This window comes from Crocodylus siamensis, chromosome 10 (genome assembly GCF_052110815.1).
Source record: "Crocodylus siamensis isolate JL-2025a chromosome 10, ASM5211081v1, whole genome shotgun sequence".
NCBI lineage: Eukaryota > Metazoa > Chordata > Crocodylia > Crocodylidae > Crocodylus > Crocodylus siamensis.
Genome location: NC_143404.1, coordinates 60,098,678 through 60,125,039, shown reverse-complemented (window position 1 = coordinate 60,125,039; position 26,362 = coordinate 60,098,678). Strand labels below are relative to the sequence as shown.

Below are 26,362 nucleotides of genomic sequence, written 5' to 3'. Positions count from 1 at the left end.
AATAAGACTATACCAGTTTGAGTGTTATATCTACAGCTTATTTCAAGGTAATGTTTGTTCAAGGCAAATAGCCTGTTACCTGCTCCCCTGCCACATAGACTACAGCATGCATCTACTCCAGAATAGCTGCTCATCTCTCCCTTCTGGATACTCCTGTTTACACTGGTATATAAAACTGCTGTAAATTAACTAGCATAAATGTGTTGAGCGGCTAGGCCCCTGATCTTGGCTATGGTTCTGGGTGTGCCATTAAATCTTTTGAAGGGTACCATGAGGTCTGAGGAAACGTATGATATTAGGAGACAAGCAGAAAAAACTGAGCAGATAAGGACAAGTTATGGAGGGGTGCCTCAAGCTCAATGAGGGATGCCTTGATTCCAAAAAAAGCTGAGAACCATTGGACTAGGCACTTTGAATAGGAGATGAGACTGATTAGTCACCTGATTATAACTGCTGGCCATACACACAAGCAACTCCACAATATTAAATCAAAATCATTATGTAGTTTTTATCTTCTATCTACATAGTTTTTATGAAAAAAATCAAAGGGGTTGCACTTTATAAAGAAGTCAGTAACAAAATCCATTAGAGCTACAAGGTAAAAGAATGCATCTTTATGGTAAACTAAGACGGCGCCCTACATCCACATTCAAATTCAATGACTATTAATAATTACTATATAACTGCTGTTTCCTTTGCTTCACAAACACATAGTTTGACTGTACTTACTTTGTCAGGACAATAGAGACTGCATCATTGAGAATACTTTCTCCAAACACCAACATGTTAAGCACAGGATCTACATTAAGAGCATTGAAGATGGCAATAGTAGCCACTGGGTCAACTGCAGATATTAAGGACCCAAATGCAAAACTGTGAAAACAAAAAGAAAAGAAAACGAAAAGAATAAAATAAGCTAGTGTAAATGTATAACATATTAGACAATAATAAGCAATAGCAAAACACTAGTCCTGTGCTAATAGGTAGCTATTCGGTCTGGCTTCGGATCCGGCTGCTTCGGATGGCAGCGATCCGATCTGGAGCTCTGGACCAGGTTTCTGCTTTGATCCGGCCGCAGTGGCTCCACAGCTTTGGAGCCGCCTCAGAGATCTGGCCATAGGGTATAACGGGGAATCAACGAAATCTCTATAACTTTGTTTTTTGTCTGATTTGGATGAAACTTGCAGGGGTGGTAGGTAGCCTCTGCTGAGAGCACGAAGCCTGCCACATTTCAAGAAGATCGGTGCGGAGGTTCAGGGGGAACTGCACCCCACATTCTTGAAAGCAAAACTCATGTCATATGTATGTGTTACACCACAGTAGGGTGAAAACTGCAGGGGTGGTAGCCCCTGGTGAGGCCACAAAGCCTGCCAGGTTTCAAGTTGAAAGGTGCAAGGGTTTGGGGGGAACTGCACCTCAAGCTGCTGACAGGCAAAACTTGTGACACAGATGACCCCGTGTGTGTCAAGGCGCAGCGGGCTGAAAACCGCAGGAGTGGTGGCCCTTGCTCAGGCCATAAAGCCTGCCAAGTTTCAAGGAGGTAAGTGCAGGGGGGAACTGCAAACCCCTGGGGGGAACTGTACCGCAAGCTGCAGACAAGCAAAATTCGTGACATGGGTGACACTATGTGTGTTAAGGCGCAGCAGGGTGACAGCTGCAGGGATAGTGGCCCCTGCTGAGGCCACAAAGCCTGCCAGCTGTTGAAGACACCAGTGCAGGGGGGTTTTGGTGCCCTGCACCCCTAGCTGCTGACAGGCAAAACTCGTGACATGGGTGCTTATGCAACTGTGTCTGTCTCTGTCTTGGGGCAGTTGATTGTCTGTATTGATTATTTCCTCTCTTTAGTCTCTGGTTTTGTAGGTGTTAATTGATGCTAATTAACTGGTTACATTAGCTATCAACTGTGTATTGAGCTGGTCCCTGAATGAATCATGATTGATTGGTAACTGATTACACAGCAGCTTAGCAGCCAGGTCTGCAGTAGTGTTCCCCTCCCCAAGACAGCCACAGTTGCATAGGCACCCATGATACAAGTTTTGCCTGTCAGCTGCTTGAGGCACAGTTCCCTCCAAACCCCTGCACCGATCTTCTTGAAAGTTGGCAGGCTCTGTGGCCTCACCAGGGGCTACTATCCCTGCAGTTTTCACCCCCGAACCTCTGCACCAATCTTCTTGAAATGTGGCAGGCTTCATGCTCTCAGCAATTTTAATCCAAATCAGACAAAAAACAAAGTTATAGATATTTCATTGATTCCCCATTATACCCTATGGCTGGATCTCCGAAGCTTTTCCAAAGCACTTCAGAAGCTCCAAACCGCTTCAGAAAGCCTAATGAAGACAGCGCTTCGATCTGGACATGCTGCTTTGGACGCTGAAGCGTCTGAAGCTTCTCCGGATCCAAAGTATCGTCCGAAGCCTCGCACAGCCCTATGAAACATTGCACATACCTTTGGATTACTACAGATTATTTTGCAGAATCCATTAACAAACAGCTGATCAACAATGCATAAATCAGAAAAGTGTTGTTTGCTTCCTGGGAGAAAGGATCAACTGTTAAATACAGAAGATCTGTTAACAGAGCTTCATGAAATAGGGATCCTTCATACTCTGAGTTTTCCATTAGCCCTAATAACTTGTGCTAAATGCTATGAATGGTTTAAAGGCTGTAAGGATAACTTTGTAATGAATGTGACAGAAAAACATAAATTAAGAGACATTTTTACACTACTGACCGAATTACGAAGTGGTAGGAACAATATACCTCGCCCCAAGCTCTCATACGGAATAAAGACGTCCCACAAAAACAAAAAGGAAGAACACTGCATAACAGTTCTTCAATATGCAACAGAAACAGTTCTTTGATATGCGTCAGTCCAAATCAGAGCTGTGCAGCAATACAGAATGAACAAACCGCAGAAAATCTTATTAACAATGCAAACCCTGTCCTATGCAGTTACTTGATAAATTAACTTTGGCACAGCTCAAATCCACTGTCATGCTATTAAAGTTGCTGAAACTGAAAGAGGCTTTATCATCTGGGGTGATACCCAGTTTGCTTTCACTGTTATAATATTCAACATTTCAGATGTCATGTATAAAGCAGAACTGTCACACTTTCATTTTTACTGTAGGTCTCCTCATGCCAGTATACTGGGTTTTAGTTGTAGACAAGCATTGGGGAATTCATCATTTTGACAGAATGTATAACAAACCCTGACATAGGAATTTTCTGCTAAATATTTATTCAGAGACTGCATGACTAAAATAAAAGACTGTGTTGTTGTTTCATGATGTTGGTTTCACCTTGCTATCTGCTTTACTTACAGTGTTCCCCATCAGGGAGGACAAAACAGCCTAATTTCATGAGAGATGATAATACTTCATTAGATCCTAAGACAAGAGAACGAGCCCCCTCAAAGTAATGAGTGCATTTAGCTGTGTACAGCCAGATGCTAGAGTCAGGTATGGAAGACTTCTGTAATTTATGAATGTTTTTTCTTGTCACATTTCCTGGTTTCAACTAGTCAAATTATTTGTGGACTTCAGTAAATTAAAAAAGCACACAAAAATATTAAAGCCAAATATTCCGCTCCATCTGTACTTACACCAATGTAAACAAGAGCAGCATCTGACTTCTGGTGTAAGTTGGTAGATTTCTAAAAAAACATCAAACCTTTGCCAAATACTTGAAAAATTTAGGGATACCAATCCTTATAAATTCATTCCTTCTTTAAGGAAAAGGGCTGGATGAGAAAACCACCTTTTCATATTGTATTTCAGAGGTGTACTGAGGCAGCTCTATGCTCTGGGCAGTGGCAGCTGTTACTTCTGCAGTCCTCCTCTCCCCTTAAGTGAGTGCTCAGAGCTGCTGACACATTTGCGGGGCCCCCCCCTCTCCCATTACGCTACTGATATTTTAATTATGTCAGTTAACCAAATGCACACCATCATGTAGAGGATTTATGCATCTAAGTTGTGGGGGGAGGAATTTGGGAAAAGACTGTGAAAACATTTTTGCACACACTGTTCATTGTTGTGTTTCCCTTGTCTTAATAGCCCCTTTGATGATGAATGTTTTGAGCTAGGGAGCCTTTACATACTTCACTTGGGAAAAGGCATCAGAAAGATTAAAATGTTAATCCCAATGAATTACTATACAAGCTGTATTTACTTTGAAGAATGCCTTGTATGATGTACTAGGCAATTTTACCAAGAACTTACCTGTCTGTCATGTTGAGTTTATAAATTACTTCTGCCTAAAAGAAAAAAAAAATCAGCCACGTTTCCATTATTTTTCACTAAGCATACATTTATGTAGTATTCAAACATCAGATGGTTTCAAACTGCATTTTAATCCATTTGAATAAACTAAAATTATGATGAAAATCTTAATAAAATATTTACATACTTTAGAATCAAAATTTCTGTGAATTCTAGGGAGAGTTTATAAAGTGGCTGTGAGACAGAGAAATATTGATAGCCCAGATATATAAATAAGGAATTGAGAGAGAAATAAAAGATTAAATGAATTTATCCAAGCTATGCACTGAGTCATCACCAATCCTAAAACTAGAAATTAAAGAGGTCTCAGGCTGCCATTCCTTTGCTCAGTTCTTTACTTTAGCTCCTGTTGCATTTATGTACGAGCAATTAACTGTAATCCCTTCGTGTAATAAGTTCTTCCACCTGGATCCATCTATCTCAGCAGCACAGAAGTGGAAAGGGATCTTGGAGTCATAGTGGACTCCAAGATGAATATGAGTCGTCAGTGTAACAAAATCACCAGCAAAGCTAACCGCGCTTTATCATGCATCAGCAGATGCATGACAAATAGATCCAAGGAGGTGATACTTCCCCTCTATGCAGCATTGGTCAGACTGCAGTTGGAGTACTGTGTCCAGTTTTGGGCACTGTACTTCAAGAAGGACCTTGATAGACTTGAGAGGGCCCAGAGGAGGGCCACTTGTATGGTTAGGGGCTTACATGACAAGCCCTATGAGGAGAGACTGAGGGACCTGGGCCTCTTCAGCCTCTGCAAGAGAAGGCTGAGAGGTGATCTTGTGGCCACCTACAAATTCATTGGGGGATGCAGCAAGGGATCGGAGATGCTCTGTTCACCAGGGCGCCTCCTGGGGTAACAAGGAACAACGGTCACAGACTGACAGAGGGCAGATTTAGGCTAGATATCAGGAAAAACTTCTTCATGGTAAGGGTGGCCAGAATTTGGAATGGGCTTCCAAGGGAGGTGGTGCTCTCCCCTACCTTGGGGGTCTTTAAGAGAAGGCTGGATAGGCATTTGCCTGGGGTCATCTGACCCCACCACTCTTTCCTGTCCAGGGCAAGTGGCTGGACTCAATGATCTGCTGAGGACCCTTCCAATCCTACCAGCTATGAATCTATTTCATCCTTCAAAAAGCCTCATTTCATGAGCTAACTCACAAGTGAGGTAAGTTAGGAGAGAAATACCTTGCAACTTATTGTGTGGGGGCATAAAAAGGCTCCTATTTGTGTGACCATTACTATTCTTTCCTGTAAAAAAAAAAGCAGTAATTTCAAGGATGTTTCTCTTACCTGACCCAGGAAGTAAATTCCTCCTCCTACAATGAAGGCTGAAATAGCTGTGCCAAATACGGAAAATAGGGTGATGGAACCAATATTCTGAAAGAAGTTACCCTACAACACAAAAGCAAGATAAAACAAATGAGTGAAAAGGCATTGCAAAGGGATAGTATTTTTGCTCTGTGTCTGTACAGTACCAAGCGTTCTGGGCCACAGCTGAGGCTCTTTGGTCCTTCAGTGAGACAGCTAAAACAGAAATAGAAGAGTAAAAGCAAGCTTCAATTGTTTGGTTATCCGTGCTTAACACTTGATTGGCTTGAGTTCAATAGATCCACAGTAATGCATCTTTACTCAGACAGATTAGTGAAGACATTTCATGACTTGCTCTTTGTGCACTAACAGAGTGCATGAACATTAAAACCATGCAAAGCTGGCAAGCCTAGGTTTTCATCCACCAGCCCTAAGAACAGAGCTTCAGCCTTAACTCAAGAAACTCTGCGCTTCAGTTATTTTATTCTACACCCTTAGGTTAAATACATAGTCTCGAATTATAAGTCTAGAATAATTTTAAGCAGTACTTTTCAAATTAACAAAGTTTTATATTTGTACTAACCAAGAATTTCAGCCTGTGATTTCATTTCATTGCAAATATCTTACTTTCCTGTTATTAATTAAAAATAGATTAAACTAATCTCTTTCCTGGTCTGTTATGTAGGATCAAATTCTCATTTAGCTCAGTGTGATTATTACAATTCTCTCCACAAGGATACTAGAAGTCCTAGCTGCCATTAATTTTGGAATTAAAACTTCACTAAAATTTAAGATACAACAACAGAGCAGATCAGTTAAACATACTTCTCCTTCTCATCATGCTGCAATCATAAAATCCATCTGTTTTTTCACAACACAAAAAAGATTTTTTTAATATAATGCCCATATCCTAACTAGAGCCAACATCTTTGATTGTGCACTTTAGGGAAAGAATGTAACTTATAGTCAGCAAACTAAATCTTGGTTTTCTTGCATTAAGCCAGGTCAAAAGGAAGTGTTTGAAATGGAAGTGGGATGTGGTCAACTTTAAGTGGAAGAGAAGAAAGGGCTGTTCTAGTTTTCTGTTCAGACCTTTCTTCCTTGCCTTGTCTGCATCAGATTATAAACTTCTTGGAGCATGGAACATGACTTCTTATGTTTCTACAGTATTTAGCAACTAATGCTCAGTTAAATAATATTAGAATCTACATTCCCTGCTTTCTGGGTCAAAGACGCTATATTTTACTCTTAATTACAGAAGCACAAATATGCTGTAATTAAGTGAAATTATTCCAGATTTGCATAAGTGTAGCTCAGAAAGTCTGTTCCAGATAAAACTTCAGAGTGTAAATAAAAGTTGTACAAGGTCTCACCTTGTGCAATGAATATCCCGATTCAAATATAATAGGTGGAAGCAAAAGAAGAAAAAACATATTTGGACGAAACATTTCTTCTTCCTGCAAAATAAAAAGTGAAGAAAGAGTTCAAGGGCCACACAATAGTTGAAATAATAGACATGAGAAAGCAAATATAGTCACTTTTAAGTGGAATGATTTTTAAGAAGTAAAACTGCTTAGAAATAAACACTATATTAGTCTGCTTCATTTCCACCCACAAAATGAGATTGTAGGGATAGTTAACTACTTTAAGATTATCTTTCAAATTACTTTTACTTGATGATAGAGAACAAAGTGTTATTTACCATGAATAACTGCTCCTAAACACGCTGCATGGAAAACAGACCATTTTCCACAAAGAAAGAGGTTTCTATATTATTAGAGAAAGCATTACTATTTTTATTGTAGGCTTTCAAAACCTGAAAGGCAATTGGATGGTGAATGGTTACAGGCTACACCTTTCACCTTTTAGACATTGACCTGAATTTAATCAAGGTTAATAGTTGCCAAATACTGGTTCCATTAGACAGCTGATCAGTGGACCATGTAATATCAGATCATAGTCCCAAGCATAGTTGATAGTGAATGCTCACTGTCAGGTATGCATTTCATTAAAATGCTTTTCACCTGAAGATTTGAAAAGGCTTTATAACAGGGGGCAAGGAGAAAATTTATTATCTCATTTACAGATAGAGTTTAAGGTCAAAAACGTTGACCAAAGTTCACTGAAATCAGTAAATAAACTCCTGGTGACTTTAATAGGCTTTGGAATAGGCATGCCAGTTTCACAGGCTTCATTCTCATTTGAAAATTATATTCAGATCTACATTAAACTTGTTTTATGAGGTCAGAATGATGCAAATGAACAATAATGTATATCAGAACTAGGCTTTTAGGTCTCCCGACTCCATGTCTTTTCCTTTAATCACTTGGATAACAGTGGCTTGCAAAAACACACACCACCAGTAATTGGCACCATTTTTTTGCTGGCAGTCTAAGCAGGGAAGCCAAGTCACTGATGCACAATCTGTGGCCCAATGTGTTTCTCTGAACACCAATGGCTCCTACAAGATTCCCGAAGCTCTGACTGCCAAAAGCCTATACTCTTTATAGACACCAATAAGGACTCTTTAAACAGGCTGAACTGCACTAAATCCCAAGATTCCAATGTATACAGCGTCCATGGCCTGAACTTTGTTTGAAGTCTCATTCTGCAAAATAGAAACATCTATCTATGCAAAACTGCATTCACATCAGCACTTGTTATGAACATATCTTCTGGCCATACAGGATAGTGCAGACTTATCAGTAAATGGAACTCATCTCCTATGTTGAAATACATGTAACAGCAATATCTTTTGTGATATCTTCTTTACGTACAATTCAGTAACAACACCCATTTTACACTGATTCAAACTGAACATTAGCGGCATAAAACCTGCTTTACTGAATGTGTTTTTTCATTTAGCTAAAAGTGACGTGTAGGAGGAGGGAATAAAGTGGATACAATATGAAAGAATCCACTGTACATTTAAGCAGAAGTCAGGCACATGACTTTTTTTTATCATTGTGATTGCCAGCCATTTTACCTACCAGGAAGCACAGGAAAGTTCACTGATGTCTTCTTAAAGCTTATCAGCAAGAAATTTAGATGATAGATATCTTAGGACAGGGATATATGACCATACTGTTTCCATAACACAGGGAGCAAAGTCAATATGCAAAAAATATAAATTGCTAGGTATAGGCAGTTGAAGAAGTAGATCTCCTAAGCAGCACCATCTGATCTGCAACTGCTATTCCTATTCCATAGGATCTGTATACTATGAATACATAAAATGAAATATTCTAACCAGGAGATCTTACAACACCTTCAGCTCTCCTGTGAAATATGAATTTTCACTTCTACTTAGGAGAAACAATCTTTGTATTTTTCTATGCCTGAGAAAGGGTGAGTGTGCCTGAAAGCTTGCAAATAAAGAAATGTTTTTGCAAATATCTATGTGATATAATAAAAGATATCATCTCTGTCACAAATTCTGATTCCTTTTGCCTGTAGACCAATACAGCTACAGCCTGGATACCTGAATCATGAGCTACATGCTTTCTAAATGCATATAAACCTGCAGTGGGCAAAATCTTCCTGCCATTGTGGGACTCACCACAAGGAGTCACTGCTGCAAGTATTCTCCCCCTCCATAGGGAAAGCTCAGCACTTAAGCAGAAGGCAGAGAAAAGAAACTTTATGGAGGATCAGAGACTAGAGACACCCCTCTGCACAGCTACATTGTCTCTGATCCTAAAAAGGCAGCTTATGCCACGCTTCCAGCATATGGGGTGGAAAGTACTGCTTCTATAATCACCACTTGGTCCCATAGCATTTACTAGTAGAACATTTCCAACAGATTCCCACGAGGTTTGTGGTGCAGAATGGAAGGGCATTTTTACATGTGCTCTGGGGGATGATGGAGGGGTGCTTTAATTAGAGCAGCTCCAAGAGTCACTTTAATTAAAGTACACAGAGTATATCAAGCATCAGCATTCCCACAGTTAAAAATGGTGGCGGAGGTACTTTATAGCTTGTTGAACAAGCTTTAATTAAAGCACCCTCTGCCGCCATTTTGAAGCATCAGAATGCTGATACATGGGACGCGGAGGCTAGCTGAAGCATGGTAATTACCACGCTCCAGCAGACTTGATTAACTGAGTCTGTTCCGACACACTGTAATTATAGCACATCAGAGCAGCCTCCCCACTTGTGTACAGGCACCCAAAATGTTTTAGAGGACAATTTGATTTACGACTTATTTGTTCTGTATGCTGCCATTTGCTACATCTTTAAAGCATAACATTTATTAAAAACAAACAAACAAATAAACAACACCCCCCCTAAATCAGTAAATGCAGCTCATTCTGTTTTGAAGTGGTTTGGAAGAAAAGCTCCAGCTCTTCTCTATCAAATAGGCTAAACCTCCAAGTGCAGAGGTGTAACTACAGTCTGCACCCTGGACTACTGGGCTACAAATTTAGTGGGCACTCTTGCACACCCCTAGTACAGCTGCTGCTGCCCATTTTCTTGATGCTGAGAGCTGGAGCTTACTCTTTCAGCTGGAGTGGGGGGCACAAGAGGGTCCTCCTAAGGCCTTCTTTATAGTGCTCCAGGTTACTGCCATGCCTGCCCACCCACTAGCTATTTTCCATGAGCATCACATTTAGGATTGTGACAGTCTAACAGTATTTTCCAAGAAAAGCCTCAGCATTACAGCATTAATGCCACGTGCACGGCACAGCGTATGGAGAGAAGCTAATATGAAAAAAAATCAAGATTAAACTAATGTGTTTTTTACTCCAATTGCTCTAAACTTGCAAGATGCTGAGAACCCTGTACTGCTGTTAATTTAACAGAAACAGAAACGGCTTGATACCTTTGAGAAGGCACTCTGCATTCAGCAAGATAAAACCCTTAAAAAGAAGAAAAAAAACAAGTAGCTCATGGTGCTGGTTATCTTGGGCTACAAGCAGAGGTTGCCATGCAAAGATCAGCTGTGGTGGGAACTAATCTGCTTCACTGGGCAAAACACATGCTACCTGTTGTCCTGCATTGGGCAGGGGCCCAATCTTGTGGGACAACAGACAACATGTTTCTCGCTTACACAGACACACCCTGGACACTTATGGGGGTCTGTCTCTGTAAAAGGGGAAAGACAGGGTTTCCCACTCATGCCCTGGGCAATCTCTAGGGCATGTCTGTAAGCAAAGAACCCTGGATTTCTCCACCTACAGGGACCTAGGGAATCTCTAAAGTACATCTCTGTATGCATAAAAAGGGGCATGGATGTCTGTTTGCTCAACCTTTGCCATGCCATAAAAAATGTTATGCTGCCACAAAGGTGACAACATTTACCACCCTCAAAGCAAAAAGAAAACAAAACTTTGGAAATTAAACCTAAAGAAATGAGTTTTGCCAAAAAAAAAAAAAAAAAGGCATTTAAAACTGCCAAAGAGCATAACTACAAATCAAGCTGAATTGCTTCAAATATACCTTCCAGTTGGCCAGTTTTTGAGACTCTATAATTTTTATGAAAGCTCCCATGAGGATACCTACGAGAGAAAGAGAAAGGACATTTTTAATGAACACTCAAGAAACACAAAACTCTTCAGTTTACAGTAACTGAATACCAAAATAACCCCATATTATATTTCACAGCTCTACTGATTTATTTTCATATGCTAAATATTATTAAAATTAAAACAAATGCAGGATGTAAATAAAGAAACCAGCTTTCTTATTCCTAAAACAGCTTGCTGGAGGAATGTTTCTGTGTCCATTGCACAAACAGGTTTTTATACCTTTCAAACTAAAATGGGGCTATGAGGTACCAAATGTTGCCAGGTTAGATATTTATATATTATGCAGAGATTTTGAAGGGTAGCATTCACAATTAAAAGGGTGGCTGTTTCAGAAACGAGGTATAACATCACAGTTTTTTATTTTTCAATTATTTAATGTGAACAGCAGTTTCACAAAAAAAGGTTCTTTACCTTTAGGCAAATGCTAATCCAGCCTCTCTTTCTAATGAGCCAACTAGTCATATAGGAACCGATGAGTGAAACGCACCCCTGAGTCATCACAAGATCTATAAACCACGTCAGTGCCACTTAAAGCACAGCAGCAGGGCTCAAGGAGAAAACAGCAGATGCAAACACTCTGGCGCAAGGGTGAATTTCATGCTGATGTGGGCAAGAAGCTACAAGCAACAAACTAGAGGCCAGTTCTGATCAGTGTGGGAAAATGACAGAACCATTCCTCCAACGGGTGCACATACTGAAACAGTTTCCTAGAGACACTGGAACAGGTGTCTTGAACCAGCTCTGGTGAGGTGGGGGGGGCTTGGACCCTTGCTTGTCACTCCCAGCCCCTGCAATGCAACAGTGTCCTGATCATATTACCTCTGTGGAGCAGTCAGAAATTAGCTCAAAATGTCCTAACTCTGCCGTGCTACAATGGCAGTTAGCACGTGTTTTACTGCTTGAATGCTCACATTTTAAGCGCAGTTAACATGTCCCTAGGTGTAACGTGCAACAAGGTCCCAGGATCATTTTCTAGAACAATTACTAACCTTATCGTGGCTGTCAGAGATTGAGGGCACGTCCAGACAAGCGTAGATGTTTGGTTCCCTGGGGATAAGTAGCAGCAGCACACCTTGCGCTGCCACTACTTGTCCCTGGGTAACGCCTGTGTCACACACTTTTTGGCATGTGGCAAGTTACCCTGGGTGGGGTAGGAGAGGCTGGGCCCGGCACTGGACTGACACCATTAGCCCTACCTGAGGTCCTTCCCAGGGCAATTCTGTTGCGTGGAGCCTGGCTGGCAGCTGCAGCACGGCTCTGGGTGGCCTGGCTTCACTTTTGAGTGGCATATGAATATTCAGGGGTCAAAAAAACCCCAGAAAAAAAAAAAGCAGGGCAGCTCACGCATGGGCAGTGCACCCTTATAGCACAGAGAACATCTAAACGCATGGTATGTTGCGCTGCAGACATGTTTGCAGCACCACATACCGCACAGCCGTGCTCGTCTGGACACGGCCTGAATGGCTGAAGTTCATGATGCTATCTTATGTTATCCATCTCCAAAGAGATAGGCAGGAAGACTTCAGACCAGGGATGTCCAACTTCTGAGAGGCTAGGGGTTACACACTCCTGCAAGTCACATGCCTGTCAGGATGCAAGCAGCATGGGCACCCACTGCACCATGAATGCCCCCACCTCCCTACTTTACTGTGCCTTCTAGCAAGTACCCCCTGGCCCCATAGGCTGTCCTACCCTACCCCCAGGAGCAGGAGCAGGAGCAGGAGCAGGAGCAGGAGGCAGATGGTGGAAGAGAGAGCACGGGAACCCAAGGACTGCTGCCCAGCAGCAGTAGAGTGATGCCCAAACAGAGAATTGTGAGTTAACCCTTCAAGGGCCACATATAAACGACCAGCTAGAGAACTCTGCTCCAGATTAACAAGCCCACAGTTACTGAGAGTCAAGAATGCAACTCTCAGCCTCATTTAAAAAATGGGTGAAGCAATTTTTCATTACTCGGACCCTAATTTTGTACATATTTGTTCTTTTATTTAGAGCAGGGGTGGGCAAAATTTGGCCCACCAACTGCCTGCATCCAGCCCACAGGCGATCAGCCACGAACTCATGTGATCCAGTCCACAGACATGGTGCCAGGTGGGTGGGTGGGAGGCACTGCTTAGGCCCAGTGCTGACACAATGTCAAGTTGTGGACTGGAATGGATGCCCCCATCTCCATCTGGAACCTACTGGCTGCATCCACAGCTGATGCTGGCGCCCACCTGAGCACTCAAGTGTGCCACGCTGGTGCTGGTGTAAGATGCAGGCGTGGGTGGCAGGTTCTGGGTTGGGGCAGGGATTGGTGCATCCTACAGCTCTGGGTGGGGTGGGGATCAGGACATGCTGCAGCTCCAGGCAGGGTGGGGAACAGGGCATGCTGCAGCTCTGGGAAGGGTGGGGATCAGGGTGTGCTGCAGTTCTAGGCAGTGTGATCAGGTGGCGTGGGGATCAGGATAAGAGAGAGAGAAACGTGATCTTTGAGAGGTAACCAAAACTCATTAAGTGGCTCTCCAGCCAAAATAATCATCCACCCTTGATTTAGAGTGTTGGTTCAATAGTCAAATGGCCACACTTCAGGAAGATGAAACCTACTGAATGGTGACTGAGAAGCTTGTTTCTCTGTAACTGGTATAATTTTTACTGTCATACCGTAGCAATCCAAAGAATCTCACAAATAGTATCACATGGACAACTCCTGATGGATGTGTCATACACATGATGTTCCACGAGGATTAAGTCTTCTTTCATGCAAAAAATATTTCAAGGCAATTGCCCAAGAGGATAGAAACTGCTCAGTAAACCAGTTTATAAGGAGAGAAAAGAAGGAAATGTCAGTGAAGGAACATTAAAGGTCTTCTATACTATGATGCAGCATCAAATCCAGATATAATTCATAAGCAAAATAACAGGCCCTATTACAACATTCAGTGCTAATGCCATACGTGGGAGTGATATTAGAAGCCATGGATTGGGACACTATAGCAGCATAAATAGTACTGATGACACAGCCTCTAAATTCACAATCTAAATGAAAAATATTGCAGTCTACTCATATAAGGCAAAAACTGATGACTGAGACTTAAGTAGTGTGATTTTCAAATGATTTTTTATATTTGTACCATTATCCCTAAAAGGCTTCAAAAGCATTAAGGGGGGATGTAAACAAAAAGAAGGAAGTTATTTAGACCCTGCTCCGCAAAGGTATTTAGTCATCACAGTCCCATTGAGAAAGGAGTTAGCACCCAAAAACCTTTGAGGAATTGGTCCTTGGTGAATAATTACTGGAAGGAAATTCCAGTTATATGAAGCAGCCACCACAAAGATATAAAGATGAAGCAAGATACAGATTGAAGATGAAGCAAGACATTCAGGATAGAGGTGCATATGAGGAAGAAGAAAGGACAGAAAACATGTAACCAGAAGTAGTCCATTTTGGATTCTTTCCCCCCACCCTTCTGTATAACTATTTTAGATAATAAGATTTACACAATTTTGTAGTAACTATTAATAATGGGAAGCATGTGATACACTGGGATGAAAGATGCTACCCTGAGGGTACATGTATGAATACATAAAACTTTGAAACTGCTCCATGCCAGAGGGCTGAGTTATATGCTGAGTTAAACACACTACTGTACTATCTTGCTGATTAAAACATGGCAAACAAACCAGGTCAACTCAATCTTCTCTCTACCGAAAGACCACCTTTCAGGTGGGTACAAACTACAAAGGAATAATTCTGTACAGGATAATTGCAGAAGAAGCACAGGCAACCAACCCATCACTGATCCAATATTTAATTGCCTTCTATGAATCCTTTCTTTCTATTGAGTTGACTGCTTCAGCAGTTAAGAAGTGGCATTGACTGTTCCAGAAAAAAAGTCATTAAATTGCCACGTTTGGGTTTCATAAATATCTAGGTTAGGCACTGAAGATGTTTGGAAAGGGTTGCCCCACCTGGTAGGGCTTCTTATTGGAGGAAAATACAAGAAATAACCACAAGCTGTCCAAAAAACAGTTGTGGAAAGGAAAAGGTCTCATATTAGCTGTAGATTTATAATAACTCATGCAACTTTGCTCCCTTTCTGAACATTTTACTCCCTGTTCTTATCTGGGTCAAAAAATCATTCTATCTTGTATCAGGGTCTGTAATTTGTTTAAAGAATGCTATATATTAGTTTTACTTGACTCTGGGAAATGGTAACAACTATGATTTTATCACTCAAAACCTCAGCAGTCAACAGATCCCCTGCATCTATTTTTAATTATTGTTTTTATTCCCAGCTTATTTCTTGTTCCTTACATCTTTGTGGAAAAGTGTGCCAGAGAATGCAATCTTTCAAAAACTAATCTAAGACTTCAAACACTTCTCAAAGCTAGTCGCATTAGTGATTATAATTCATCATCTGCTAATAAACTTTTTTTTTTTAAATAAGGATGTGGATTTCTTTGGTTGCTTATTCTCAAAAATTAAATAAATCATCTCTGGTTTCATACGCAACTGCACTGAAATGCTTGATTTAGTTCCGTGATAAATACAGACAATATAATGTTACTAAATCCATTTATTACAGAACACATTCCTTTTAGGCATTCATCAAGACAATGTTATAAAACACGTTAGACATACAAGATGTTATAAACACAAGTAAACAGAGCACCATACTTGGTCAGGTGATACTTTTAACATCAGGTTTGTAAAAGCCATGAAAATTAACAAGTTTGGGAACCAAATCTGTGTTGACCTTGAAAATGATACAAACTTGCATTGTAACTTGCTTGGAAAAAAGTAGCCCCTGGTTTGCACAATTTTGCAAGGCTATTCTAAATGTAATACCTAAGCCTGCAACTAACTGCGTTTGAAAAAAGGCTCTGTAGGTGACAGATGATGGAATAGGTTTCATATTCAATAAATAAGGATTTCAAGAGGTTGCTGCTTGGAGCAGAGGTCATTCAATATGACAGAACCACTAATTTGTCCCTCCTATTGTAACAGGTGGCCAAAAATGTGTGTAATGTATTTTGGGTGAAATTCACTCCAGTAGACAGTAAGACCAGCAAACAACTTGCACACAAAAATTAGTTGCAGATATTCTGACTTCCTCAAGACAGGGATGGAAGTGAACCTCTGATATAGCAAACCAGGAATGTCAAACTTGACCAGCCCCCTCAGGCTGGATTCAGACTGTGGGCCTCATTGCTGCCTCAGCAGCAGCATGGGAGTTAACAGACATTACCCAAAGAAATGTGTTGTTATGCAACAGAGAACAATGGTCTTGATTCTGATACAATGGTGGTTTTACATCAGTGCCATTCTATTGATTTGTATATGGAAACTTGGGAGTAGTGAGTCTGTAATAATCAGAAACTGGCGCACAGAATGCACTGCTTCCTCTGTGCAATGCAGCTAAAAATGGCCAAAAAAAAAAAAGGAGAAAAGAATGAAAAAGAAGTTAACAACTTAGAATAAGAATAGGAAAAAACCCTTTTTAAGAGCAACACCTGTCTGTGTCACTTGCGTTGTCTATTACCCTTCAACAACTGCCACAGAACATTTGCTCAGTTTAATAAGTCCAAAAAAAAAGATGTCTCATTTCTGGCACCGCAGTCAGAACTGGATACTTGAAACTCAAGCTGCATCCTTTCAACTGCATCCATCACCACAGGTAACAAGGATTCTTTGACAGTAATTTGCTGGCAATTAGCTAGCAATTTTGATGAGGATATAGACTGAACTGACAGTAGCATAAATGTCATTTGTGTCAGTAAACTAAACAGACAGGACTCAAAGGATAGTGACCAACTCAGCCCTGTTAAGTACCACAACAGCATTTGATTTTAGGGGAGTTCTACTTGCTTGCTCCACCAGGTCTAGATTTGGAGAGACCCAGCAGCTAAGTAGTGGTTAACATTCACAACAGCATTGCAAATGCCTACACTCCATCTGGTGTGGCTATACCCACAGAGCCCTCCACGCCCATCTAGTAAATCTTAGGAAGTTTCACTTGGCAGCTTCTGTTGGGGCTGCATAAGAATAGGAGTGTAGCACAAAGGTGACAATCCTCCCCTGCTGCAGTGGACGATCCACAAAAGAGAACGTCTGTGCCTCTGCTGCTTGCCACTCTTGTACTGTGTCCTGACTCTGGACCTCAGATCAGTATTACCCTGCTGTTGGAGAAACCCCCAGAGCAGGAACCTGGAGTGGGAGAGTCCAAAACCAAACCATGCAGACCAGTAAGCTGCTGACTTTTAGGTTAGAGAGACTGCATATAAATTTAGAGTACATGCGTGAGCTGAGCCTACGAGAGGCCGAGAAAGCCAGATCAGTAATCGCTAACAGTAAGCAAGCCAAAAGAAACTCATTACTTCATCTAAGCTGGGGTTGGGGGGAAAGCAGGGTGATGAAATTCCCTTTCATTTCTCCAGACTAACCTCAACTGAAACTCTGATATGCAAAGCACAAAGAGGTTATTTTGACAGTCCCTTTCTGACACTGACCCCATTTAATGCTTTTGCCTTTATAATGAAAGTTAAAGTTTTCGATCACTCTGCTTATGCGAGAGAACATTATACACAATAAGCTAAAATCTGCTCTCAGTACTTTCCTTACTTCAACTGATTTCAGTAGAGTTACTAGGTTCAGTATGTGCCCCTCTTCATGTAAACATTCAGGAAATGGTTTAGGCAAATTTACCTATTACGCACTAAGTACTGTCAATTAAATCTCATTCTATAATTGTGCAACCAGGCATTATTAAGTCTTATGTCAATGTGTATTGCAAGACGAAAATCACCCTAAGGCATTACAATTAAAGCTTGAGGTTTCCCTGAATCCTACCAACTGTTTTTCTAAGCCCAACATTTATCAGGCTTTCTTTCAGTTTTACAGAAGTGAAATGTCGCACATGCTAGAATGCACGTAACCGCTCTCACCCATTTCTCCATACAGCATAACAAGAAAACAATTTCCAAAAATCTACCTGGTACCGTACGGGAAATGAAAATAGTTGAGTTTATATAAAATCACAGTATAGTGTTTACATAAAATCTGCATTTTCCTGATGGTATAAATCCAAATACAGCTGGAACTGAAAAGGAAGTTATTTTATTCATCCTGCATGAACCATGCTTCCCTGGAATGTGTCAATCTGGATCCCACTGTAAGATGAGTGAGCACCTCTTGTGTTTGAACTCTGAATCTTTTATAAATCACTGACTGCTGGAGCCATTGTATCCAGTGCCCTCCCATGGTCCTACTTGAGGGCATAAAGGATGGTGCAAGTATAATCCTTTCCTATTCCCTTGTAATGCAAAGTCTATGGTCCTGAGCACTCCTACAGCAAGGATGAGAAGCAGGATGTAGGGTCCAAACTGGCTTCAACACCTCTAGGAATCAGCTACTGCTAAACAACTGATTGGTCTTTTCATGGTGTCTATGTGGATTCTCTAAATGTTAGCAGTACACACTCAGGATGATGGGACTGAGGAGCATCAAACAGATATTGGAGCATTGCCCTCCTAAATCTGGCATCAGATCTAGCACTCTAAATCCAGCACATAACACCAGACAAATGTGCGTAGGATGATCCACATAACTGCCTAACAGATTTGAAATACCAGTACACTGCAGAAGCAGAGCAAATAGCCACCTGAGCTCTGCCAGAATACTCTTAAATGGAGGAAAGAGAAGTATACCAACCAGCTGATAACAGAGTGAAATACATTTTCAGTCTTTTCCATGAACTGGCTTGAGCCTTGTAGTAGCCAGCTTGGCCACAAATAGACATAGAGAAAATCTAAAAGACTTGGGTCTGTCAGCTTCAGATACTGGAATTCTGGATATATCTAAAGTATGTAGCTTCCCTTTTCCACTGCAAGGAAAGCGAGCTTTGAGAAGACTTCAGATTAATTGGTTTAAGTAGAATAGATTGCTTGAGGGTCCCCATACAATTTTGTTTTTAAAGGATAAACTATACAGTAGCTCCACAACGAGTGCCTCAAAGTTCCCACTCTTTTGGCCAAGGTTCCAGTAACGTGTTGAACATAAGAGGGTAGGTGGAACATCCCACAATGCACAATACAGGCTTCCTAAGTTTTAAAAAGTTGATGTAAAAATGCACTACTGGAGTAGGCTTTGTGACCACAATAAGTATCCACTAGCCTCTTGAGAAATCTTGATACCATGGGAGAAAAGAAAATAGAGAGCAACTGTACTGGTGGATGACAAGCTGATATCATTGGAATATGGACTCTGAGCTAACTAAAAGTCCAGAATGTTTTAACTGCTGCAAATACTCAAGGATCTCCCCTACTGGTCACTTGGCACTGTGCTGAGCCACCCACATCAAGAATCATGTGACATTTAGATGAGTACATCTTTGCCAAAGATATCTTCCTATTCTGGGTCCACATTTCCTGATTTTGCACCAAGAGTTTGGGATGGCCTGGAAGACTGACCAGAGGTTGCACACACCAGATGAATCTCAGCTAGTGGAGAATTATGGGGGGGGAGAGGGTGTGGCCAAGCCCTGATCTGGTCCCCTGTGGAAAGGGAGCATGGCCCAGCCCCAATCCAGCTGTGAGGAGAAGGGGAGGATGTGACCCAGTCCCAGTCCAGCCATGTAGGTGAAGAGGATGCAGCCCTACCATGCAGGGCTTAGGAATTTGGCAGTGGGGAGGGGTGGCACTGTTAGCTGCCACTGATTCCACACTGCCAAACTTCCTCACTTCCAGCAGGCCAGAGGTTGAGCATCCCTGATGTAAAGGAATCCTTGATGCCACTGGAGAAGGAAGATGTCTGGCAAAGATCCTAGATATATGCCACCTCTGAAGCAAAAGTTTGGGTAGCTGACATGAACAAATAGGGTTACCACTGGATTTCCCCACTGATGGAATATCAGCCTGGTGACAGATTTCACCAGCGACCAGTTGTGACTGATAACAGATCGCCTTCTCAGGAAATGTGTCAAGTCATTGCCGAAACCCAGAAGGTACAAAGCTACCAGTGTTATACTATGCAAATGGCATCAATTTCAGTGTGGGTGCTCTCTTGCTTAATTAAGAAGCTCATCACCAGGGATCTGGGTTTACTGTTTCCCATGGGAAAATGGAAAAAATATGGATTTTCCCCTTTGCCCAAGGAAAATGTGGATTTTTTATTTTAACAGAAAAATCCATGGAATTTGCAGTTTTGCAAAGAGCTCTTTGCAGGCTGGCAAAATTCTAGCCTGCAGGGGACTTGGGGGAGCAAGAGGAGGGCGGTCAGGCAGGTGGTGCCATGTGCATGTATATAAGCAATCAGGGTTCATGGCAGAGATGATATCTTTTATTAGGCCAACAAGATTTTTGCAAAAAAAATTCTTTAATTGCAAGCTTTTGGGCACAAACACCCTTCATCAGACATCGGAGAGAAGATTGTAAAAGTTCTCCTGAGTAGAAATGAAAGTTCGTATTTCATGGGATTTCATGTATATGCACATGGCCCCAGGTAGCCTTGAGAATGGCTCCTGCAGGTAAGTGGGGGGGCAGGGATTGAGGCTCCCATAGAGAAGGAGGGAGTTGAGCAGGGCAGGGGCTGGGGCTGCTCCCAGCCAGGGGATGCGTGTGGATTGCAACTGCAGAGCCCCGGTGGGAGCACAATGGGCCCACGGACAGCTCACCCAGGGGGTGGAGATGGCTCGCTGCTGCTCCACACACTCCCGAGGGAACAGGGGCGACCTGTATAGTACTACAGTAACTATAATTGCTTTGATTGCTTATGTTGTTATTTTTCTTTTTATATAATGAAATATTTAACCATTAAAATAATCTTGTTACGATTTACGTTTTACAATAATTTGATCAGTCATTATTAATGTTCTGGAATTAACCATCTATTTTAAATGTCTTATTGCTTAACATAAATATATTGGACATATTGGTCTCATGACTTTAGAACTTAAATTTAGTATAAGGTAAACGCTTGCGTAATATTTTGTGGTATGTCTGGCATATGTGGAAAGAGTGAATGATGTCTGTATGTGACAACATGAAGAAAGACAGTCCTTTTGCAGCAGGTGAAAATAGCCTTCCATGGTTTAACAGTTAAAGGCTGCAGCAACACTGAGTCAGCAGATAAGGATTACCAAATACTAGATCATGCTTCACCCTGATGGCTGAAGACTGCAAACAATTGGAACTGTTCTTATGTTCCAATAAATGTAGTGCTGTGCCTTATCCGGATAAGATTCCTGCTTGTTTTTAATTCACATTGTATACCCTGTGCATACAACACTTGTGCCTCATGATCTGTGCACAAGGTGGGGGCAGGTGTAGGCGCCCCCCCTGCTGCCCTCCCCTGGAGCCTCCATAGCCCAGTGGGTACAACCCAGCATGGCAGGGCAGAACGGGGGCATGCGGGGAAGCTCCTTGTCACTGCAAACTCCATGCTGCCCTGCTGAGGCACCTCCTGCCCATGTGACAGTAGCATCAGGAAGGGACACAACACTGCGCTGCTGCTCCTGTTGCTGCCATGTGGGCAGGGGATGGCTCGCCAGGGCAGCACAAAGTTTACAGTGGCAAGGAGCTTCTCCGAGAAGCCCTGCTCTACCTCTCAGGGGCAGCAGCTGGGGCTTGGGCACTGCTGCATTTGGCAGGGGGGCTGTGGACCCAGGTTCCCGCAGCCCTGGCAGCTGGGGGACCCCTCTGACAGGGCTGGGGGGGGGGGGGGCCAGGGTGTGTGTGTGGGGAGGGGAGCTGTGAGGGGCACCAGCAGGGCCAGTGGGCTATGGATGGGGAGTGAGGGGCCTGGATCTGTGCTCTTTGAGGAAGAAGGCAGGGGGGCTCTTATTTTCCATGATAAGCAACCCAAAATCAGACACCAAAATTTATAGGCATTTAGAATTTATTTTCTTACTGTGATTGAAGCACTGGTAGGCTTCCAAATTACTTTAAAATTGTAAATATATCAAGAAAACATTGTATTTAACTGATACCTATAAATAGAGTGGCCTTTCATTTTAATAATGGATTTAGGGTTTTTAATTAGAGAATTTGTGTGGTTCTTTTTTATCAGAGAATTTGCAATTTTTTTTATCATGGAAAACCAGGATCCTTGCTCATCACCAATGTTGTCTACTACAGACGCGGGCAATTCTTTTGGGTGGAGGACCACTTACCAAGTTTGGCAAGCTGTACCCATGTAGCCCCGCCCCTTGACAGGTGCCCCACCCCTTGGTCACCATCTTGTGACTGGAAGTCCCACCCCCTGACCTTTGCCGCCAGAAGTCCCTCCCTTGCCCCCAGAAGTACTCCTTTCAACAAGGGATTTTGCAATCTTGGAACAGAAAAATACCAAATTATATTCTAAAAAGTGAACATCTAAAACACTTATTTCAAAAATATTTTTGTCCTGGTTTACACATGTTTGTGTAATGCACATAGAGGTGACTGTATATAACAGCTTAAAATGAAGTCTTACTCTTGTATATTGCGGCAGGGTATAGGTGTGGGTGTGGGGTCAGGGAGCATGTCGGGTGTGGGTGGGTATGGGGTTTGTGGGAGGCGGTATATGGGGGAAGGATGGCTGAGGTGTGTGAGGGGGTATGGGTGTGGAGGTCTGCGTGTATGGCAGTGCAAGGGAGGCATGGGTGCATGTGTATGGTGGGGTATGCATGTGAGACTCACCCCTATGCACACACACACACACACACACACACACACACACACACACACACACACACACACACACACACACACACACACACACACACCCCCCCCGGGGTACTGGTGCAGCCCTGTGCTCCCTAGTCCGGCAATACAGCCAGAAGCCAACTAGTGCTGGAGCAGTGCGCAGGCAGGAAGGCAGGGAAATGGCTGGGGGTGGGGCAGGGCTGGGCTGAGCTGGGCTCCTACTGCCCTTGGCTCCTGCCATCTTTGACAGGCAGCCAGGAGCAGATAAATATTAATTTAAAATGTTTTTAGGGGCCCACAGGCTGGACAGAATGGCTTGGTGGGCCAGATGTGGCCTGCAGGCTGTATTTTGCCTGCCCCTGCTCTACCAACTTCTGTACTACTGAGCAAACAGACAGATGTGACAATTGCACTGATATCAGATAACAAATGATACATGTTGCAATGTAACAGTTACCTCTGTATTGCCACGGAAACACAAGTGCAGCAAAGTATTGCAACTTTAACCCTGTTTCATTCATCTTAAAGCTACTGTGACTGATTGGCTAGTATCACTAGAGGAGCATGCAATGGTAAGTTACATCATAATAGCTGATGCATACTCCCAAGGAGCTATTCCCGCTCCCCCTTGAAAGCAATTAAGTTTGTCCATAGGCTGACAGGTAGGGTGACCATGTGTCCTGCTTTAGCCAGGACAGTTCTGGATTTCAGGGGCTGGTCCCAGCTGGCTGCTGGGAATTATAATGGACATCCAAGAAATGCAGAGGTGCAACATGCGGTCTGGCTGGGAGTTGAAGTGGCATGGAGCGTCTTGCAGGCAGGCAGGAAGGAACTGCTACCTGCCCGACATGCGGCTGCACCCCTGTTGACTTGTGAGAGTGCGTATGGTGGGGTGGGGAGGGGCAGTTTCCCAGAACTCAGATAATTCATAGATGCTAGGGTTGGAAGGGACCTCAACAGATCAGAGTACGACCCCCTGCCTAGGCAGGAAAGAGTGCTGGGGTCAGATGACCCCAGGCAGATGCCTATCCAGCCTTCTCTTAAAAATGCCACTCCCCACACAACAGGGAATGGGCAGAGCGTGAACACCAGGAGGAAGAAACGCCGGGTCCTTGTCATCGGAGACTCCATTCTACGAGGACTGGACCCCTGGACACAACAGGTCTGCTTCATGCCTGGGGCTCGGGTCAGAGACATCACAGAAAGGATCCCGGCCTACATCCGACCTGCAGACCACTACCCCATGGTTGTCGTCCATGTGGATACGAACGATGCAGCCAGGGGCAACCCTGACTGCATTATGAAGGATTTCAAGGCTCTGGGAGACAAGCTGAAGGAGACAGGGGCACAGGTGGTATTTTCCTCTCTTCTTCCAGTGAGTAGGCGGGGACAGCAACATGAGGCCTGCATTGGCATGGTTAACCGACACTTATGCAGCTGGTGCCACCAGGCAGGCTTTGGGTTCCTTGATAATGACCCATGCTTTCAGGCGGGGGACTTGCTGGGATGGGATGGGCTTCATCTCTCTCCTAAAGGCAAGCGTGTCTTCTCTTCCAGGTTGGCTGATCTCGTATGGCGAGCTTTAAAACTAGCCTCGCCAGGGGAGGGGGCCACAGGAAGACGAGATGACATCCGAGCAAGACAGGTGACAAAGGCAAGGAGTGCTAAGGTAAGAGTAGGTTTAGATTAGACATCCGCAAGAACTTCTTCACAGTTAGGGCGGCTAGGAGCTAGAACTAACTTCCAAGGGAAGTGGTGCTGGCTCCTACCCTGGGGAACTTTAAGAAGGGTCCAGACAGTCTCCCTAAATGGCGGGGGACACACACAGTCTTGCAAGGCCTTAAATGCCTATATACCAATGCTCGCGGTATGGGGAATAAACAGGAGGAACTCGCCCTCAGAATAGCTAGTTCAAACCCAGATGTCATAAGGGCTAACAGAAACATGGTGGGATTCGTCCCATGACTGGGTAGTTAGCATTAGGGGCTACAGGCTTTACAGGCGGGATAAAGAAGGAAGGAAAGGTGGGGGTGTGGCACTATGTCAAGGAGCACTACACACCCTCTGCCAGCAGAATGGGGTCAGAGGAAGGGCAGGCTGAAGTCCTCTGGGTTAAAATTCAAGGGGACCGTGGGGAGAATGATTTGATGGTGGGGGTCTACTACAGACCCCCCCAACCAAGGGGAGGAGCTGGACCGGGAATTTTTGGGCCAGCTTGCAGTGGCACTTAAGGCAAGGGATGTAGTTGTCATGGGTGATTTTAATTACCCAGACATCTGCTGGGAGGAACAGTCAGCCAGGACAGACCGTTCCAGGAGGTTCCTAGCCGAGATACAGGACCTCCACTTAATCCAGGAGGTGCACGGTCCCACCAGAGGAAACACCCTGTTGGACCTGGTCCTGGCCACAGGCGACGACCTGGTAAGGGGCCTCCAGGTTCTTGACCACCTGGGCGATAGCGATCATCGCGGGCTGGAATTCACCATCCAGCGCAGGGTGTCAAGGGCCTGCAGCAAGACGGTAGCCCTAGACTTTAGGAGGGCCAACTTCAACAAGTTGAGGAGACTAGTGGGTGAGATGCTGGGGTCCTTGAGGGCAGGGGAACTCAGTGTCCAGGACGAGTGGTCGTTCCTTAAGGAAACGATACTCAGGGCCCAAAGGGAGTCCATCCCAACAAGAAGCAAGGGGGGCAAGAGTGCCCGAAAGCCCCCCTGGCTTACCAAGGGCATCCGCGAATGCCTGCTTACCAAAAAGGCAGCACCTCCCTTCCACTGGGTGTACGCTATCTCCAAAGAGGAGAATACCTCCTCTGCTCGGGCCTGTAGAGGGGCTGTCAGGGAAGCTAAGGCGGATATAGAGCTAGGACTAGCGTCCAAGATCAAGGATAATAAAAAGTCCTTTTTCAAATATATAGGGAGGATGAAGAAGGCACCAGGTAATGTGGGGCCCCTGCAAAGTACGCTGGGCAATCTGGCGCTTGCGCCAGAGGAGAAAGCGGAACTCTTTAACCAATTCTTCACCTCCGTTTTCTTGTGCAGGGACCAGGACTTCCCCGCCGTGATCCCAGACAGACTTGAGGGGAACGCCTCCAGACCTCAGGCTGGGGAGGACTGGGTTAGACAGCTTCTGGAGGGGCTGGACGTGTTCAAGTCAGCGGGTCCAGATGCTCTCCACCCCAGGGTGTTGAGGGAGCTAGCAGGGGTTATTGCAGGGCCCTTGGCACAGCTTTAAGAGCGCTCGCGGTGCTCACACCAGGTGCCAGATGACTGGAAGATAGCTAACATGGTCCCCATCTTCAAAAAAGGGAAGAGAGAGGACCCGGGCAACTATAGGCCCGTCAGTCTTACCTCTATCCTTGGGAAACTCTTTGAGAAGATCCTCAAGGAGCACATCTGTGATGTGCTGGCTTCAGGGATGATGCTCAAGGGCAACCAGCACTGTTTCATTAGAGGCAGGTCATGTCAAATCAACCTGATTGCCTTTTATGATCAGGTCACAAAGGCAATGGATGCAGGTGTCGCCATGGAAGTAGCCTTTCTAGACTTCAGCAAGGCCTTTGACACTGTCTCCCACCCCATCCTC

At 43.6% G+C, this 26,362-nt stretch overlaps 1 protein-coding gene across 2 annotated transcripts in view; it reads right to left on the bottom strand.

Annotated features, from left to right (window-relative positions):
* SLC9A8 (solute carrier family 9 member A8) overlaps window positions 1-26,362 on the bottom strand; it is a 62,882-nt gene that overhangs the window by 19,845 nt on the left and 16,675 nt on the right. For both annotated transcript variants that reach the window (XM_090064558.1, XM_090064559.1), the window contains 5 exons: window positions 11,028-11,086; window positions 6,962-7,045; window positions 5,571-5,672; window positions 4,221-4,255; window positions 730-873 (listed from right to left, as the gene is read on the bottom strand). In XM_090064558.1, coding sequence (XP_089920684.1) covers window positions 730-873; window positions 4,221-4,255; window positions 5,571-5,672; window positions 6,962-7,045; window positions 11,028-11,086 — 424 coding nt within the window. The remainder of the gene's footprint in view (window positions 1-729; window positions 874-4,220; window positions 4,256-5,570; window positions 5,673-6,961; window positions 7,046-11,027; window positions 11,087-26,362) is intronic.